We start from the raw sequence: 21,253 nt of genomic DNA, 5'->3' as shown, positions 1-21,253 counted from the left end.
ATGTTTAAAGATGTGAATGACTGTTTGAGCAAATAAAAAAAATCTTGCACTTCACATGCCAATTGAACTATTGAAATGTGTTGCCATGAAAACAGTCTCCTTGATACATATATAATTGATATATTCCTTGATACGTAATTAAGTATTTTGTAGAATGCGTTGTGTAATGGTGATAAAGTAATTCATAAAACGTATTGTGTTTTATTCGTATTACAGAGAATGGTATATCTTTGAAATGTTAATATGTAAGTTTGATAATGCATGATCGTTATCTATGAAACAGCTTTGGTAATATCCTCTGAAATGCAGTTTAAGCTTACTTTTAGGCCAGTTTTCATTCATTTTCATTTTCTCTTTTATTTTTTTCCTGAAAATGCATTATTTGTACAAAACACATACAATTCATTTGAATTACAATTCAGTTTCTTTACTTATGCTGCTTAATTTTGGAAATCAAGTTGTGTGCAGAACAGGAACGCTCCAAATGTAGTGACACCTGACCCATTGCAGGTTTGAAGTCTAACCAAGTAGTGTGTATCTTCTTAACCTGCAGATTCAGCTTTCATGACTCCACAATGGGAGCTGGTATCTCTGCCTCGATGGGAGATGATGGCATACTGGATTCTCTCCTTCTCCTCCCATCTCTATTCTTTTTGCCAGTTGCACAGGTTTTCCAAAGGTGAGCTGTCGTCTGCCCAGAACAAAAAGAAAAAAAAGAAAAGGATCTCAGGAATCTTACATCTCAGCAATGGTTCAGTGGCAACATATTTAGTTATCAAAGGAAAACAGATTAAAATCCCAAACCTAATATACAATTAAAAGAAAAAAGAATTGCAACAGAACATTAGACAACCACCACCCCACAAATTTGTCAGCTAGACATAAACAAAACATATAGATTGTTATTAAATGAATATACCTGTTGAATCATTTATTTAGATGAAATTATCCAAAATAAATATAAAATAATTTTTTCTCCATTTGTACGGCAATTATTATTATTTTTTAACTTTATAACGTGTCGGTTTGAAAAGGGCTGCTGTGGTGTGTGTGTGTGTGTGTGTGTGGTGGGGGGGGGGGTGCTTGTTCCTGTTGTGTTAACTGCTGACTCTAAGGGTTCTGAAAAGGTTGTGCTGTCATTTTGAGGGACGAGGGGATCTCAGGTCAGCAAAAGACACCACACAGCACCCATTTGATCTCTTTCAACCAAAACATGCCAGTCAAAAAAGTGCAAAAATAAAGCTTCAAAATAGGGCCTCTCCTCATGCACAGAGTAAACACTGCATACTGTAAATAATAACGTGTGTGAAATTGCTGATACATTTAAACCTAAATATTTTAGCTATCAGACAAACGATTTTTAAAGAACACCATCCAGCTGACTTTTTTACAGTACCTCAGAGTAATCATTTTTAATTAAGCTGAATTGAATACTTAAGATATTAAGCAAAACATTAACTTTATATGTTTGTGAATAATAAATAGAAGGAAATCAATCAGTCGGTGTTCTTAAACTTAATTCACAGGATCTACATTGTTTATTTTGTATCTTAAATATTGCATTTTGTGTCTTACTGCTTTTCATGTTGAAGACACCTAGTGAATCAATATACAAAATATGACTCCGGGTCAGTGTCACTTAAGATTTATGTCACAGCAAACATGCCCATGAGAAGACTTCTTGCAATCTGTGTGTTCCAAGACCGTGAAACCAACAGATGGCACTGTGGTCTTACTTCTGTTTCCATGTACACTTTCATTTCCAGAAAAAAATTGTGCGTGTTTATGATAGTGTGAATAGATCTTTGCCTGCCAGTACACCCTGCAGGAAAACCGTCTGTCGAGGTGATGAGAGGTCCGTCCTGAGAAACTGGATGAAGAAAGAGATGTAGGGAGAGAGGGATGGAGAGAGAGAGGGGCGGGGTGGAGAAAACAATACCAGACTGACACTGCATTGCAGGGGAGAAAGGAGAGATTTAATGCATGTGTGTAAAGAATATGAATATGCTTCATCTAAAACTTCCAACTACAAGATCCAATTTTTGTAGAATTTTTTTTTTTCATCCATTTTGCAACACGTGCCTCGAAGAGGATTTGAAGGGATGGTTCACCTAAAGATAAAAAAAGTTATTTCAAACCTGTATGACTTAATTTCTTCTATGGGAAATCAAGGAGAAGTTTAGCAGAATGTGTTAGCGCTGTATTCACTCTGACATTAAAAGCGGGTATGGAGTGGACCAGGGGCTGTCAAGTTCACTTTTATTGTAGTAACAACTTGGTTGTTCTGCTAAACTTTCCCTTGAAAACAATACAATTTTGGAATGACAAAACATTATTTTTTGGATGAACTATCTCCTTACAAGAAGTTGTGCTTTGAAACGTTCACATCCCGTAGAGTCCATATTATAAGAGTGGAGAATGAGGTGGATTTTGAATAAATACCATTATGATTCTAGTAATCCAATATAGTCCTGTGTGTGGACTTTGTTTACCTCCTGAATAGTATGAGAGAAATGTGTGTCCTGTGTGTGATTGACAGAGCATGAGGTCAGCCTGGACAGAGAGGTGCAGCTGGAGAGAGGATTCCTTATATGGGGATTCAAGAAGGTGAGAGAACACATGATAATTATATTAGTGACTTTAATTAGGATGACACATTTGGCTGATGCACCCCACCAAGCCCAATTTCCTGTTTCCCGCTCAATCAAGTTCCTTTTATACAGACAAGCAAAACGGACACACTTTATGTGTGTCTTTGTTTTTATACATGTGTTTTTCTGTCTGTGTCTGTTTTAGGACCCTACAGATTTTGAGTGGAGTTTTTGGAATGAGTGGGCATGGCAATCTCTTTTGTGGTCTTTGATTGGCCATGCTGTGCTCTCCAGATTGGCAGATAATTTTTTGCCTCAGGTAAGATTAATTCAGAACAAATGTTCTCATCTGATGTTTGCATGTTGCATCATTTTTCTTTGCATGTGTGTTACAGTTCCGACTGGCTGTCATAACAGTGTATGGCTTCCTCTCAGCTGGTTGGCTTCTCGGAGTGCGAGGCTTGACTGTCTTGATGTTGCATCTGAGCATCTCATTGGTGGTGGCTCAGCTACGTAGCCCCATCCTCTCATGGTTTTGCTCCCTCCTGCTACTCTCCACACTCAATGTCACTGCCCTCCAGGATTTACAGGTGTGTTTTAGTAAAAGCTGTAAACCATATATGTGAGGTACCAAATGTTTTCCTCATCTAAAGCTGCTAAAAGTGTCCAATTTAAAGGGATTGTTCACCCAAAAATGAAAGACTGTCCTCATTTACTCACTTTCACGTAGTTCCAAGTCGTTATGGCTTTTTTTCTCTCTTTCTTGGAACACAAAAGGAGGTACTTTAATGATGTGCTGGTTGCTTTTTTTCATGAAACCATATCAAGAATGATGTCTAGATCTTTCAAGCTTCAAAAAAGGATACAAAACCACATAAAAGTATCATAAATGACTTGTGCGCCATACTCAATATTCATGGGGGAAATAGCAGTGCCTGACTTGAACATATTTTTCAGTCAGTTGCTAAATTTAGTTTAAGTTTGAGCAATTTTGTTATGTTACTAAAATATTTCAAGTTTTTTAATCTAATATTTATATATATTTTTATTTATTTCAGCTTTATTTCAAATAAAAAAAATAGTTTTTAGTTGTTTTCAGTTTTAGTTAATAATTACAAAACAGGTTGATTTGGTTGTAAAAACCATTCTAAATGGTTCATGCACAAATCAAACTGAATCATTCAACTTAATTCTTAAGTTAAAATCTCCCTGGAGGTGAATATTATTAGTAAATGACTTCAGTTTTGGTCAGTTTCTCACACAAATCTGTTGTATGGCTTCAGGCTTAAAATATAGAACATGAATCACATGGTACAGTTTTATGTTGTTTTTTGTGCCCTTTATTGAACATTTAAAACTTAAGTTCCAATTTGTTGTAATTGCATGTAAAAGAGTGGCCAACACAGTCTTCAAAATTTCTCCTTTTGTGTTCCTCAAAAAAAGTAAGTAATACAATTTTGGACCTTTATAACGTATTTACTTTAGAATTAAATGATTACAGAATTACTGTATTTGGTCAAACTACCTGCATCTCTTTCAAGCTATCTGTATTGATGGGGTGAGGTGTGACAGAGAAAGTAAGGGCTTTGTTCAGTTCAGGATCAGGAGTCTGTGCTGTCTCCAGGGCTCTCAGAGCACATCTGCAGAGCTCCGCAGAGAGAATGGAGATGAGACTGAAACAGGCCTGCATTAAGTGTCATTATTGTCTTTACAAAAACAGTGGCGTACACACTCAAACAGTCTCCCAAGCAAACATTCAAAGTCAAACGTTTGCATGCAAAACATTATGTATTTCCTTTTTCCTATTTAGATGTCATACAGCTGACTCACAGAAGGTCTTGTTTTTTGTTTGTTTCTTTAAATGCTTAGTCACTTGACACAGTGAGTGATTGATTGACAGCTGTCATTAGATATCCAACTGAAGGGAAAAGCAACGAGATCAACAAGCTCGTGCCAACGGAGAGGAGGAAAGAGATGGAGGGAATATTGATCTGAGTGACAAATGAGTTTCCTTCTTGCCTTGAGTTTCTCCTTGATTAATTGTGACACAGACCCAAAGCTTCCCCTCTTATTCAAACCTTCATTTAATTATTATTTATTACTCTGAAGCAGTCATTAACATACCCATCTGAAGAACAAACCACTGTAATTTAATCAATTGTGATCTTTATTCGCTTTTTAATGATCTCTTTTTTTTTTGTACATCTGTTTACCTCAGCTACTTATGAGCTGTGAAAAACCCTCACGAAGACAGCAGAATACCCATGCAGCCACCGCAGACATCGCCATATTAGACATACAAAGAAAAACAGCATCAGCCAGCGACTTATTTCAGAACGCTGCCCTGTCATTTGGCGTACTGTAATTTAGAGGCGGTTATAGCTTCTATAGTGGTGATAATGAGTTTTTGAAAGTGGCTGCTGCTGTGTCTCCTGGCTAGATGCCAGCTGTCATCTTCTGAGCATGCCCAGTAGATCTTAGTTTGCATAGACTTTACCTTTGGGAAGGTAAGTCTGCCCAGTTATACAGCAACAAGTCAGACGAGTCTGAAGATCTGAGCTGAATTTGGTGAAACATTAAAGTTCTAGACCGTGTCAATTACTCCCATAATAAATAATAATAATGTTTAAATATAAGTTGGCTTTCTCGAGCCCAACAAAGCAGACTAAGAGAAACATCAACCAATTTAGTATGTAATAAAACTAATATTACTAATTTATTTCATAAATTTAACTATATAATTTTTTTTACAATTATTTATTAATGTCACACATAACTAGTGCCTTTTGACTTAAAAGACGAGAGTGGTAAATGTTACAGAGATATTATCATGGATCTGTTCAGTCTATTATTGATTTTTATTTCCACTTCACTTTTATCCAAGGAGACAGAACGATTTGTGCTGTATTTACAGTGGGACAATATTTATACAATACTATAACCTATAAATAATTTAAATGGGTCACTTGCAAGTCACAGCAGCACGAATTATGTGTCCAGCAACATCTGATTCAAATATTATGCTAATTAACAGTGAGCGGTGGTTTCAGACATTAGTGTCGCACTCGTACTGACTCTTATTCTGTTTGAAAGAATGAAAAGACTGTGCTGAAGGCAAATTAAAGTGCACATTAAATATTCAAGCCATAAACCGATTTGTAAACTTCAAACGAAAAAATCTCATTTTCTGTTTGTTAAACTAAACGGAAAAACAAATAAATGAGCCATTTTCCATTTCTTGTTATTGCATTCTAAATAAGAAATTAAATGATCAAAACGTACACGGACTGTACAGTGACCTTTTTTTCTTTTTTTTCGTCCAATTTTCTAATACGATTATTTGATGACAACAATACATTTGTAAAACAAAATACAACCATTTCTGCTTTTTTCTTTTAAACAAAAAACCAAGCTGCACCCTTTTTTAATTTAATCTTTCATTCAGGAATAGAATAATGAATGAACGAAAAAGTACACGAACCATCAGGCCACTCTTTTTTCTGTTTTTGTCATCAGGCTGTGCCTTCTGCCTGTGAATTTTTTTTTTCTATGAATTTTGTAGATTGTGGTCCTGCTTCATCTAATCTGACAAGATTGTCTTCCTTTTGTTCTTTTTTATTTTTTTACTCCCATGGCACCTCTGTCTGACGTAATAATAAACTTATTTAAAAAAAAAAAAAGGTCTTCCTGCTGAGGCAATCCATGTACACCCAATAGCATCAATTTACTTGTCTTATGATCCAGTTTAGATTTACAGCCACTGATGTGTGATTTGCTGATTAGTTTATTAGAATTTAATAGTTTTTTCCCTCTGTTTTTATTCGTCTCTAGCGTGGTTTGTACACTTCTGAAGACCAGTACTACCTCTTGCTCTTTAGTACTGCTGTTTGTAGCTTGCGCTGCATTAGCTTTAGTCTGGAGCTGTGCTGGCACCCACTGCAGACCGGAGGACCAAACCATCGCTCCCATCTAGAGGAAAAAAGACTGAAGACTCTGATTTTTCAGTTCTACAAGCTCACTGCCTACTGTTTCTATCACCCCCTGTTTTACAATGGACCCATTGTGACCTACAGAGACTTCAGTGAACAGGTAGAAGAAAATGAGATTCATAAAAGGCCGCAAGGTCTGTGGTTATCCAGATTTACTGTCAATGTCTTTCTCTGTCTCTGCAGATAGAGAGGCCAGTGTGTAAAGTCTCTGTGGTGTACGTGTTGGGTGGAATACTGCGTGTGTGTGTCTGGTGGTGTTTAGCCGAATTCATGATCCACTTCATGTACATGCACGCCATCCAGAGCAACGAAACCTACCTGGAGATGCTGCCGCCCTGGGCACTGGGTACGTTTCTCTCTAACTATGAATTCATGGACTTTCATCATAGTATATATTGAATTTGATGAAGAATGTCTCAACAGACTTTAGGAATGCAAGCGTGTGTATGTATGCATTTCAAGACATACTACATCTGCCATGTTTGTATTGTCCATTTGAAGTTTTTTGACCTATGTTGTGCTAACAGTAACCACAAAGACAGTCTACTTGGGTGTTAAATAAATATTATGAGTTTTTCAGCATTATACTTTTTTTTGACATACTGCTGTGTGCATACTGTGAAGCAGGGAAGAATGAATATTTGTATTCATCGAGTAGTTTTGTCTTGGTATAAATGGTGTTATTTTGGGTGCTAAAGTGTTTATTACATTATTATCTTGCACAGATGTTCACAACGAAACCCGCTCACAACACACACACACACACACACACACACACTCACAGTTTCAGCCGTGTGCAGCATCTTAACCTCCACACTTGCTGCCTATTGATCTGTAGAAGTTGCTGATTCGTGCTGCCTGAACTTTGATTCAAAATCACAGACTCTGCAAGAGAGAGCGGTGTAGAGAGGGTCTATACAGCAAGAACATCAAGTCATTATCGCCACTTTGTACCTGTTTTGTACAGAAAGGGCTCGCAGATATTCTGTCCTATTTTTTTACAGGCTTTTAGCTCTTGTACCAGTGGGATATGGGAAAGACAGATGCTGTTCTCGGTTTCCACTGACACACAGAAAGAGAGAAGCGAAGAGGGATAGATGACTAGAGAGGATGAGGATGATCGAACTAAATTATGAATCAGTTTAGAATAAAACTGAAATCTGATATAAATCATCAAATCTTTGGTTCTTCTCAGCTAGAATTGGATGAAACGACGAAATGAGCTTGACATGAACTTCATGGCCCAAACTGTGGCACCTGATGTGACCAAACAGCTCTGTCATTTTAGATGTTTAAAGGGCAAATGTCAATGTGAACCGCTTTACTTTTTAATGTCATCTGACAACTCTCTCTTTTTCACCTGCAGGTGGTTTGGCTCTTGCGTTGGTCCAGTTTTTTTACATAAAGTATCTGGTCTTGTTTGGAGCGGTGTCTCTGTTTGTCAGACTGGATGGACTGGAGCCGCCAAAGTTACCACGCTGTGTCAGCATCATGTACAGCTTCACTGGAATGTGGAGGTAAATAAACACACACTTTTGTGTTCTGTCAAACCTCAAAAAGACTTTATAGAGCTGGACTGGATTGATTTTGAAGCAATTCAGTCATCTTCTGCAGTATGTCTGTGTACCAGCAAGGGGCAGAGCTGCACTGCATTCACTATAATTGATTGAAGGCGCAAAACGATTGGCACAATGGTATAAGACTCACTTACATCCATCTACAAGCACATTATAGCAGCATAACAAGATCCATGCTTGTCACAAACATCTTGCCTCAAACGTATGGAATTGAATGTTCGACTTCTCTGATGGAGTTTAGAGCTCTGATGTCTCATGAGATGATGTAGAACAGGCTCATTCATGCAGGCTTCCTTCTAGACTATTGGATTTTACACTAAAGCTTGAAAGCTTGTTGAAGATGTGCGGCATTTCAACTTCAGTAGTCTGGAATGGTCTCCTTGGCAACCAACCCCAGTCTGGAAACAGAAGTGTTTTAGATTTTCTGATATTTTTTTATGTCTGTTTTTCATCACACTCTTTTAACTTGGTAGAATACACACATTACTACTGATTTATTGCCTTACTTTAATAAATCCATAGTGCCATGTGCAAAAGACCCAAATCTAGTTAAATAATAATAATAATTAGTGAAATACTGTTAAAATGTTTTTTTTTATTATTGTTGAATGCTGCAACAAGGCCGCATTTATTTGTTCATAAATACAGTTAAAGCATTTAATATTGTGATACATTACTATGATTTAACTGTTTTCTGTTTGAATATATTTTTTAATATACATGATTCTTCAGAAATCATTTTAATATGCTGATTTGCTGCTCAGAAACATTTATTATTATAAATGTGAACTTTTAGGCTGCTTACTATTTTATGGAAGCCATGATACTTTTTGCAGTGTAGCTTTTATCATTTTAATGCATGCCTGTAGAATAAAATAATTTCTTAAAAAAATTATTTTACTGACCCCAAACTTTTGAATGGTAGATTTTTTATATATATATATACTGTGTGTGTGTGTGTGTGTATATGTATATATATATATATATATATATATATATATATATATATATATATATATATATATATATATATATATATATATATATATATGTTGTGTTTACAATAGTTATTTACTACAGTATTAACCACCACTGCTAAAAAAAGATTGAAAAAATACAAAAAAAAAGTAAATATCATGACAGAAAAATTCTAAAAGTGTAATAAACAATTTGAAGGAGTTTCATTAATTTATCATTTGTTTTACAAAAGTAAAAACAACGACTAGCTTTAATAACTTAACAAACAATATTCCCTAATAGTTTTTGTAAGTATCTACTTAATTAAGCCAATGATTGTCAGTTACATTTCATAACCCATCATCATGAAGATCGAGTGACACTATCTTCTGTTTCCTGTGTGACCGTGCATGTTTTGTGTATATCAGCAGATCTGCGCTGCAGACAGCTGCTAAAGCTCTGAGAGCCGGAAAGGTTAAACACCAGTGTGTCTGTGTCTGAGTGGTGTTGAAGGTGAGGGCGTTTAGAGTGTGATAAATGGGAGCTGTAAGGAAACAGACGTATGCCGGAGACTTTAGCAAGACCTGCTGTAAGACCCCGTCTGGCTTCAATCCCACACGGAGAGACAGAGCTCAGCTCCTCTGGACCCGATGGAGTACAAATACACTCAGCATAGCCTCAACACACTCACACACACTGATATACATCCAAACCCCACTCACTCTCTCATCTCTGTGTTTAATGGCTCAGGACCGCCGGATGCAACATACCTCGCTTAGACAGTACCCCATACTGCAGGACAGCAAAGTCTCTGATTACAGTGCAAATGTCCTGCAGGGAGAGAACCAGATTGAGAACAACAGAGAGCAAGAGAGAGAGAGAGGCTGAGATGTTGCTCTTGGCTGTAGTTAAATCTGGAGATTGCTGTTTGTGTGTGTGCATGTGTCTACACACATGTGCGTGGATGTGTGAGTATTGCTGTGTGTGCATGTGTGTGATTTAGTGCCGACACTTTCATGGACTGGGTTGACGGTGGTTGAAAGGTTTATGGGTTGCTATAAAACACTTCATTTAGTCCGGCATTAACACACACACTCTATACAATTTTGCTGACTCCTGCCTATAGCTATCTGATCACTCTCAATGGATCTATTGTTTTTATGGGTCAGTGACACAAGGCTATTATTTCCAAATCTAATTAAAAAGTTAATTTGGCATTTAATCAATACGTGTTGTCTTAATGCACGTTTTTGGTTTTATTCTGAATAATTATATAATAAAAAAATACAATTTTATATATATATGGGAAGGTGTGGCCTAGTGGTTAGAGAGTTTGACACCTAACCCTAGGGTTGTGGGTTCAAATCTCGGGCTGGCAATACCACGACTTAGGTGCCCTTGAGCAAGGCATCGAACCCCCAACTGCTCCCCAGGCGTCGCAGTATAAATGGCTGCCCACTGCTCCGGGTGTTTCACAGTGTGTGTGTGTGTGTGTGTGTGTGTGTGTGTGTGTGTGTGTGTGTGTGTGTGTGTGTGTGTGTGTGTTCACTGCTCTGTGTGTGTGGACTTTGGATGGGTTAAATGCAGAGCACGAATTCTGAGTATGGGTCACCATACTTGGCTGAATGTCATGTCACTATATGTACAGGTGCTGGTCATATAATTAGAATATCATCAAAAAGTTGATTTCACTTATTCCATTCAAAAAGTGAAACTTGTATATTATATTCATTACACACATGCTGATATATTTCAAATGTTTATTTTTTTTAATTTTGATGATTATAACTGACAGCTAAGGAAAATCCCAAATTCAGAATCTCATAAAATTAGAATATTGTGAAAAGGTTCAATAATGAAGACTCCTGGTGCCACACTCTAATCAGTTAATTAACTCAAAACACCTGCAAAGGCCTTTAAATGATCTCTCAGTCTAGTTCTGTAGGCTACACAATCATGGGGAAGACTGCTGACTTGACAGTTGTCCAAAAGACGACCGTTGACACCTTGCACAAGGAGGGCAAGACACAAAAGGTCATTGCAAAAGAGGCTGGCTGTCCACAAAGCTCTGTGTCCAAGCACAGGGATTGTGAAACAAAACCCATTCAAAAATTTGCGGGAGATTCACAAAGAGTGGACTGCAGCTGGAGTCAGTGCTTCAAGAACAACTAAGCACAGACAAATGCAAGACATGAGTTTCAGCTGTCGCATTCCTTGTGTCTTGAACAACAGACAGCGTCAGAAGTGTCTCAGCTGAGCTAAAGACAAAAAGGACTGGACTGCTGCTGAGTGGTCCAAAGTTATGTTCTCTGATGAAAGTAAATTTTGCATTTCCTTTTGGAAATCATGGTCCCAGAGTCTGGAGAAGCACTTCATGCTTCCTGCTGAAGGAGCTTTATGGAGATGCAAATTTCATTTTCCTACAGGACTTGGCACCTGCACACAGTGCCAAAGCTACCAGTACCTGGTTTAAGGACAATGGTATCCCTGTTCTTAATTGGCCAGCAAACTCGCCTGACCTTAACCCCATAGATAATCTGTGGGGTATTGTGAAGAGGAAGATGCGATATGCCAGACCCAACAATGCATAAAAGCTAAAGGCCACTATCAGAGCAACCTGGGCTCTCATAACACCTGAGCAGTGCCACAGACTGATCGACTCCATGCCACGCCACATTGCTGCAGTAAATCAGGCAAAAGGAGCCCCAAAATAAGTATTGAGTGCTGTACATGCTCATACTTTTCATGTTCAGACTTTTCAGTTGGCCAAGATTTCTAAAAATCCTTTCTTTGAATTGGTCTTAAGTAATATTCTAATTTTCTGAGATACTGAATTTGGGATTTTCCTTAGTTGTCAGTTATAATCATCAAAATTAAAAGAAATAAACATTTGAAATATATCAGTCTGTGTAATGAATGGATATAATATACAAGTTTCACTTTTTGAATGGAATTAGTGAAATAAATCAACTTTTTGATGATATTCTAATTATATGACCAGCACCTGTATGTGTGTGTATATGTGTGTATATATATATATTTCATTTAACTATTCATTGTAAACTATGATCCTAAGCCAAAATATCATAAATGGCATGTTTGATAGCCATTTAATTTCTAAAGTGATATTCATTTAGATATTTTTGGGGGAGGTATAAAGTTGACAGCTGCTGTCCTGATGCCATGATGAAGAAAATAGCCTCATTAAAAAAGTTAACTCTTAAAATCCTTCAGTAGTTTAACAGAATTACGAGAAATGTGCAGTGGAAAAAATAACAGGAATAATATCATAGAAAGAACTTTGTGTTAAGGATGTAAAAACGTAAAATACAAAAAAAAATGGATCTCTAGATGTCTACAAAGACTGAATTTATTAAGATTTTTTTCCTTTTTTCCTTCTTTTTCTTTATTGTTTGTCATTGATCCCTAAACAACTCCCACCCATTTTTAGATTTTCATTAGAACTTATTTAGTATGTTTATTGACACCTTTTCCTCATGGGAGTGTTTGCTGTTCTTTTACTGCCCTTTTTACAATACCCTTGTGGTACACATGCAGTGTGGTATACATGCAGTGAGAACAAGACCAGGTTTTAAACTGATCACCGTTCTCTTCATCATCTCACTTGTAGTTTAGCGGGATCATGAGGAAAACACTGTCTGAGCTGTGAGAAGTGTTTTTCTTTTCTTTTTTTTAGAAGACGTATGGAGTAGAGAAGGCATATCTGATGGAAACCGCAGAATATTGAGTGAATCTGTTCCAATGTGTATCTCACTTTCAGCTTCATGAATCACCATCTGACTCACACAGCTTATGAATGACACCAGACGTGAGTTTGTGTTCTGCGTCTGTTTTAATAGCACTTTATTTATGTGCCACACGCATCTAGTGGAGTCAAATGGCCAATTCAGAGGGAATGTGTTGAATGGCAGATTCTAACTGTGGTGCTTTATTCCTGAAATATACAAACAGGCTGTATTGTACTGTTTTCCCAACCAGGAAAATTAAATTTTTTCAGTCATACCAAAATGTATTCAGATATCTTCTACATTTCTCACATCTATATCACAGTTTATTCTCTATAGTTTAGAAAACGTTAGTAAAATATGACAAGAACTCAGTTAAACTGTGTCAGAACAAATTAATCTTGATAATGTCAGATAACTGGTAATGGATTGCAACCAACCAAAAACTATTCAGCTGTTAAATTTAAGTGCACAATTAGATGATTCCAATTTAGGTCAACCAATTACCAAGCAATGCTTAATTTTGTTCAGTGTGGTGTAAAAAGTTCACATCAGCAAATAAAGCAAATACAGTATGTCAAAGTTCACTTTATTTTTCTATCGTATATAACTATAGTGTCCTTCACCCACTAGTAAAAAAAAATGTTACAAATATATATATATATCTGGACATATCTAATTTTTGGTTTGAATGTAGGTTTATTAATCCTATAAAATATAAAAATAAAAAATAAACAGTCAAAATGGCTAATTGTGATTCAGTTCCTTTATTAGATAAGAATACATTTTGTGTATACACGTTTTTAAAGAAATGTGCAGGACCTGGAGGATTTTTTTGAAGAACAGCAGGCAGTTGAGCTGCTCAGGACCAACAAGAGACACATGAACAACCATCATGACCCTTATAAATGGTTTTTTGGTCCAGGGTCACATATTTGTGTTGACTTTTACTTCTTTCTTTTTTTTCTTTTTTCTTTTGTGTTGACTTTTACTTCTTTCTTTTTTTTTCTTTTTTTTTTCTTTTTTTAAATTTTAATACTGATTTAATGATAATAAATTACATAATTTGATTTTATTGTTAGGTGTTCAAAAAGAACTTGAACCTAACTGATGGTAATGACAAAAGTTTACAGTAATTGTTTGGTATAAATCATCCCTTTTAAATATGTACTACAAAATGCATTGGCTAAACATTTGCGTAGTGTATTTCCGGACTTAAACGGAAGAGACAAGCACAACTGTATGACTCCACATAATGTTTTATTAATATAGAGTGAAATTATTTCTGCTATATCTGTTCTCCTGGCCTTCTCGGATGACTTTATTTCCCCAGAGTTGAAGCAGATTTCATCAATACTTGCTAATGAATGCTGGGAAGTGCTGGAATGAATCAAATGATCCTGGACAGTCTGATTTAGGAGTCATTATGTATCGTAGACCCCAGACCCAATCACTCTGTGCCTTTGTTTTGTCTCTCTCTCTACTTCTTTTGCTCTCACTCTCTCTTTCCAGATGGATATTTTTGCGGCACTGAAGGTTTTGATAGTTTCTGTTGGCTCATGAAAACTTCATGCCAGGGCTTTCTGACATGTTAGCAGCCATCTGCTTGCACGTGTCCATTTCTCCTCATATAGGCCTGTTTTTAGAAGCTCTTTACTGTGGTCTCTGGGGTCTGGGTGTATTTGGACTCAGAAAGCGACAGACTGAACTGCATATGAAAGCCTTATGGCCAGAAAACCGTCTGTTGGTGTCAAATTCAGATTGTGTGTTTGCTCTAATTGGATGAGATGATGGAGATATTCATGTACATTAGCTGTCCACTCACTCAGCCATTTAATTCTTTTCACTGTGAATTGTAAAGTGAACATTTTGACCTGTCTATCCATCCACCTGTCCTATCCAGCTGATCAATACCAAATAGCATTATGTCAGGATAAGGGGATGAGAGATGAAATGTGGATAGATGGATGACTAGAAGTAAAGTGAGGATAACAATAAGAGAAACTGTGGCTATAGTGATGACCTGATGACTTCAGGTCACACCGGTTCAGAGGAACAGGAGGAAGAGAAAGTCCTGCCGTGAAACAAATTGAGAGTTGCAAAGTGCCAAATCAATATTTTTGCTGTTGTGATGGTGTGATACGAGCTACATGTCAAAGGGCAGAACAGAAACCCTGTGTGATTAGTGAAACAGAAAAGAACACCGTGTGACTTTTTATTGTTTGTTAGAAGCATACAGTATGAAAAGCTTAGATCCAAACCTGCTTCAAGTGTAGTTTCTAAAGATCAGTCTATTTTTGTAAACTGTATTTATTTAAATACATTTCAGTCCAGTTCAACATTATTATTATTTTAATTGTAATTGATTTAATTGGTTTATGTTTATTTTTATTTTATGCTGCATATATTTATGTATCTATATTTATATATTTTTATTTCTATTATTATTTTTTAATAATTTAATATCACTAAATAATTAGGACTATACTATGTTTACTGAGACATTTTCCCCACGAGGACCATTTACTTGTATAGTAAATATATTTGTTTTTATTATTAGAAATTGTATTTATTTATTATATTTACATTTTAAATAAATATATTTATCTAATAATTTACTATTTAAACATTTACTTTTTTTATTTATTTATTTCTTGGCCTAGTGACCACAACATCCATATAGACTTGCAGATTTGCTCTTGATTTGGGCCAGTAAAAATCTTAGCAACCCCAGCAACCACCCAAAACACCCTAACAACATTATGGCAACATCCTAATAACCCCCTGATCTGTGACACACTAAACGTTGTGGATGTTTTGCATGGGCAAGTACATCCTCTACCTCACATTTCCTTCTGAAAATGTACAAATAGAGTTTCATACGACTGCATGAATATCATCTCTGCCTACCAGATCGATAAGCGGGTGTCCCAAGCCTGCCACAAAGACTACAGCTCAACTAGACAAAGGCAAAACTGTCCTGGTATCAGCCGCTTTGAGAGAATGTCTCCCAACGCTACGGCTGTCTCACCAAATGCCAGCATTTGTCCCCAGAGATTCATTAAAATGGTTTCCTCAAGCATCTCATTTATGCAGATTCTCTTCTCTTTTTGTCTGTTCTGGGTGTTGACTGATTAAACACATGTTTGTGTTGTGTCATGTTCTACAGAAGTGTATGTGTGTGTTACCTCAAACCATCTGTGTTTAACCCCTGAGCTCACTCATTTCTGTCTTTTGCTTTTCAGACACTTTGACGTGGGGCTTTACAAATGGCTCATCAGGTACGATTTCTCCATTTCTTCTTATTTCGTGTGAGTGTGCGAGAGGGAGGGAGAATTTTCGCACTTCTTTGGACACGGGTTTCTCTTGTTGCAGTTTGAAAAGCACATGAATAACAATCATAATAAAAAACCATAATCCCTAGAACAATTACACGTTTCTGACACATAATAAACTGACATTCTTGCATCTATTTCCTTTTGTTCTTATTAGATTTGAATGTTTTTGTTCTGCTCCCTTAGTTTTTTAGGAAATGTACTGACATTTATAATACACAGATGAAACCTTTTCTGATGTTCATATTTTTTAAGTTTTAACAGCGAAACCATTTAAGCTGGTGCATCAGCATACTTAGCTGAAGATGAAAGCAAAAATTATGCAGTTATCCTTCAGAAAGAAGAATGTTGCTGTTGTCACATTGTTAGATGTGCTTTAAGCCATTAAGGTAAAGTTTCTTAATGGACTTATGATATGTGACAGTATATATATATATATATATATATGCTCAAAATGATCACATTTTATGCAAATGAGCTTCATAATAGGGTGTGTTCCACACACTCAAGCCATCGCTGTTACTGTGAACTGGCAGCCGATAATGAACAGTTTTTATTTCAGCAAGACACAATGGATAAATTTGGCACTGGTCATGATTGGTCACCCAAGAGTCCAGAAACACGGCTCAGCTCAGTCTCTCTCACCGCCGAAAATGTTCTGCTGTTTGATTGACTGCTATAACAAGTAGTTGTTCTTTTATGCCAGAGACCATTTGCTTTTCTGTGATTTGATTTACACTCTGACAATAGGCGGAATATGATGAATATTGTAATTTGGATTGCTAAAAACAATTTTAGAGTTGTGACATTTGAAATACAGCCACTGAATGTTTCCACAAAATACCTGATACCTCAGAATGATATTAGTCATTAAAACAGGCAGCTGTTTATCTGTGAAATGTTTATAGAGTTTGTTAAATAGGAATATATTGCATAATAAATCATGCAACAAATTCTGTAAAATGTAATATTACAGAATTTAGAGAATTTATACATTATTAAAGAATTTATATAGAAATGTTTTATAGATGTTTGTATGTACGGTCACTTACCTGGCAGGAAGTCAGACAAATTATTCTTCAGAACAGCTGGAGAGTTTTCAAGCTGCCACTTTTGTTTTAATTATATTTTTCTTTTTGTATAAATACTCTCAGGGAATGGAATAGGTTAATTCAGTAGGGAAACCCTTCAAAAAAAAAAATACAAATAAAAACCTCTTGAGGTCCTGGCGTAACCCTGTCCGCTCAGCTGTTGCATTTCCTGACACAGTTATTCATATTCTAATGTCCTCCAGCTGTATGGAGAGATCATTGTGGAGGTTTTGGAGAGAGAGCTCGGGTTGTGTTTTCGTGCTGGGTTTGGTATTGTCAGTCTTTGGCAGGACTGCGATCTCCACAGACAAAAGATGTTTGATCAGGGTTGTATTAGCATGTATTTAGCACGATGAGCATCTTATTCTTTCTCATGCTGGAAACTCGCCAGTTTGTGTGAATATGTACATTAGAAATGAATGTTACATGTGATGCTGCTTGGGCCAATGACATAGACCCAAAAGTCCATAAATATTTAATATTTTATTTTTAGAATATCAGGACAAATGATAAGAAGACACTATGTGTCTTGTGCAGATTTCAGTGATGTTTACAAAGGAAGACGATTGAGAAGAATTAGTAAATCTTATCAGCTTGAGAACAATACTTGCCCATCACAACAGACAGCAAATATTCATGCACTATATGCATCAGAAATGATAATAAGGATTCATGTTATATCTGTACTAAATTGGTTATTTAGGGCCATATACATTTCTTATTTATTTATTTACATTTTTTCTCAAATTCTGTGATTTATTTATTTATTTATTTTTTTTTTTTTTTGGACTTACCTTTAATGATTTAATAAGTTTTTGTATATTTAGATATTTGTATTCTCTCATGTTCTGCTACTGTAATTTTTGCTTATTTTGCTCTGTTTTTACTTTTTTATTACCTTTGACATCATCTAACACTAAAATCAATAAAAACAAAAATATAATAAATAATTTAAAAAAAAATATTAACACCGTTAAATGCAATCTGTTAAATGCAAATCTCAAAACGAATGTACATTCTGTTGTGATTTTTAAATTTTAGTGTTTTTTTATATGTATACTAAATTGTATAGATTTTTTTATATAATTAAAGGCAATAACATGAAAATGTTTTTGCTTTATAGGTATCAATCTAAATTTTAATAGTAAATCAATCTTCAACACTGTTTAATGTTAAAGGGCTCATATGATGCGATTTAAATTTTTCCTTTCTCTTTGGAGTGTTACAAGCTCTTGGTGCATAAAGAAGATCTGTAAAGTTGCAAAGACTAAAGTCTCAAATCCAAGGAGATATTCTTTATAAAAGTTAAGACTCGTCCACAACCCCCTAAAACAGCTCGTTCTAACACACACCCTCATTTCTACATCAGTATGTGGGAAACCACTGCCCAAAAGTTTAAGCAAAGAAAGAAGGCATAACTTTTATTCTCATTGTAGCATTGTTGTTGACGCCGCCATGTTGTATAGACGATGTGTGTTTCACTGTGAAAGAGAAACTACTTTGTTTGGCCTTCCAAAAGAGGATGATATGTGCTTCCTCATGCCTAGAGCTGATCCGTGCTGGTCGCTTAGGAAATACATCAACTTTGCACTTTAGATCACCGGATCGGCTTTCACCGAGGACGAAGCGGAGTCCAGCCCGGGGTCGTCTCGTCACATGTGGTTGCAGCAAGCCCAACAGACACTCGTTCATAGAATCCGCCTGCCGCGCCGTTCTCAAGGCCGTCCACCTCTGCTCATTCAAGCCAGCCGCGGCTCACTCTAGGCCACGGTGTGTGACGCAGTTTTGTTGAGAAAGCAAAACTACTTTGTCCTTACAAAAGATGACATGACTAGAAATCATGTTTATATCACATTTATAATGAGTTTTATGTTTATGTCTCGTCGCTCCGGCCGGACAGGGCATCACAATATGCTAAGGGGCATAACATTTCCGTCACACGCTTGAGTTATTCATACAATCACAACGCACCGGATAGCTGGCCAATCATAGCACACCTCACTTTTCAGACCGTTGAGCCTTGTAAAAGTCGACGTGTTTCAGATGGTGGGGCATAGAGGAGAAACAAAAATGTACATTATGTGAAAAATATGTTGTTGTTTTTTTTTTACCTTAAACCCATAAACACATTTCATTACACCAAATACACCAAATAATGGTATTTTTAGCAGCATCATATGACCCCACACACCACACACACACACAAATATTAAAGTTTCTAATTTGATTAACCATCCTAGTTTGGTTTGTAGCAGACCTGTGAGGAGACAGACAGATAGCAGAAGCATCCAGCAGAGGGAAAACAGCACAAAGAGCTGCTATATATATTTCCCGCCCAAATGGGAAGTGTCCCATTGCTCCCTGAATCCCACCAATCAGAAAGCTGAGAGTGTAAGCACTTCCATACTTTCAAGTGGGAATACTGAGTTTGAATTTGAGTATCAGTATTGAGTATTTTGATCTAATCCTGACCGTATCTTCTCCATATCCCTCTCTCTCTCTCTCTCTCTCTCTCTGTTAAAATGTGTAGTGATTGCAGTGTGGCAGAGAGTTGATCTGCATAATTGGAGTGTGAATGTGGGCTGTGAGTGTATGTGTGTAAGCGAGTGTTGTAAAGTGCATTTAGAAAGATCTTAATGTGCTTTTAAATGTGCAGTAATTGTGAAGAGCTGAGTTTTGGAGTGTGGAGATGTGGGAGAGGATCTTCGCTCTCCGTTTGTGACTCACCGCTGATCTTAAAGTATCCACAGACACACGCCACGCACCCCTCATGCCACGCTATTGTCTGCTTGAACGCCTCGCTTTCAGCCTATTGAGTGTCATCGCCTGTCTATTGAAATGTGCACACAACAATCAAATCAAAGACGCAGTTGATATAAATTTATATAAGGGCGAGAGAGGGCTGAGATTATGCTGCGGTGGCCACAGAGGCAGAACGAGACCGTATTGTTTCTGTTCATAATGAAAATGAGCTCATAAACACTTTTCTCAGCAGGGCAACGTCTACGCTTGGGCTTTAAAAAGCACATCAACAAAAGAAACAGAAACCGAACGCAAGATCCACTAGGATTGCGGGGTAAATCTGTACCAAAATTTGAGTGAATTGTTATTTGTGGAACCAAAAATGGTTCTTCTACGGCCTCATTGTGAAGAATCTTTTAAGCACCTTTTTTTTTTTTTAAGATTATATATTATTTATTGCAAATTTACATTTCACATATATATGGATGGAGTTTGTAAAATGGAATGTGTGTGAGCGCTTTTGCAGAAATATATCCCTTTCAAATGTCTGTTAACAATATGTACTGTATAATGCATGAATATTATTGTAGTAGTGTGTTATATATATTATATCATTTCATCATTAACTTAAGGCTGTTTAGGTGTCAACCAAGGTATTAGTTTAGTCTAAAAGCCAAGGTAGTAGATACAAAAGGCTTCTATCGCACCAAATCCAAATTTTGGTATCAATCCAACCCCGCTGACCAGTCTAATCCATTGCCGTGATGTCAAAGCTTTTTTAAGAATATTATATTATTTATATTATTATATATTATATATCTTGCTATTACTAACAGACAATTGAAGATTTTTACCTCCAGATAAGTGCCTATTCAAAGGTTTTTCAGCTTTTAGAGTTATGGTTTCTTTGTGTAAGTTTAATGAATGTACATATATTGGGATATAATTACAAACTCAGAGACACATTTGCCTAAACACTCTATTTTTGTCAACTAATTTAAAGAGCCAGTCATACAAAATGTTTTGTTCTATTGACTTCCATTGATACACATTTGAATGTAGGAGAGCAGAAACACAAGCTCAAGCAAAAGTTTCACATTTTGCTTCTTTCCAAAGTAGTGAACTCTAACCTGCAAATTTATATTACATTCATTCAATAGAAGATCAATACGTCATGATGTGACCTGTTGGCTGAATTAAAAGAACATGCATTAAAACTGAGATG

The 21,253-nt window shown here is 36.4% G+C and overlaps 1 protein-coding gene across 1 annotated transcript in view; it reads left to right on the top strand.

Annotated features, from left to right (window-relative positions):
* Positions 1 to 21,253, top strand: part of hhat (hedgehog acyltransferase) — a 35,063-nt gene that overhangs the window by 216 nt on the left and 13,594 nt on the right. The window contains exons 2-9 of the mRNA XM_059520392.1: positions 554 to 679; positions 2,540 to 2,607; positions 2,797 to 2,910; positions 2,987 to 3,181; positions 6,423 to 6,680; positions 6,764 to 6,926; positions 7,947 to 8,097; positions 16,106 to 16,141. Of these exons, the coding sequence (XP_059376375.1) occupies positions 565 to 679; positions 2,540 to 2,607; positions 2,797 to 2,910; positions 2,987 to 3,181; positions 6,423 to 6,680; positions 6,764 to 6,926; positions 7,947 to 8,097; positions 16,106 to 16,141 (1,100 nt within the window). The 5' untranslated portion in view covers positions 554 to 564. The remainder of the gene's footprint in view (positions 1 to 553; positions 680 to 2,539; positions 2,608 to 2,796; positions 2,911 to 2,986; positions 3,182 to 6,422; positions 6,681 to 6,763; positions 6,927 to 7,946; positions 8,098 to 16,105; positions 16,142 to 21,253) is intronic.

The sequence above is a fragment of the Carassius carassius genome, chromosome 32 (assembly GCF_963082965.1).
Source record: "Carassius carassius chromosome 32, fCarCar2.1, whole genome shotgun sequence".
NCBI classification, from domain to species: domain Eukaryota; kingdom Metazoa; phylum Chordata; class Actinopteri; order Cypriniformes; family Cyprinidae; genus Carassius; species Carassius carassius.
Note: the sequence above shows the minus strand (reverse complement) of the source record. Positions and strands in the feature narration are given on the sequence as shown.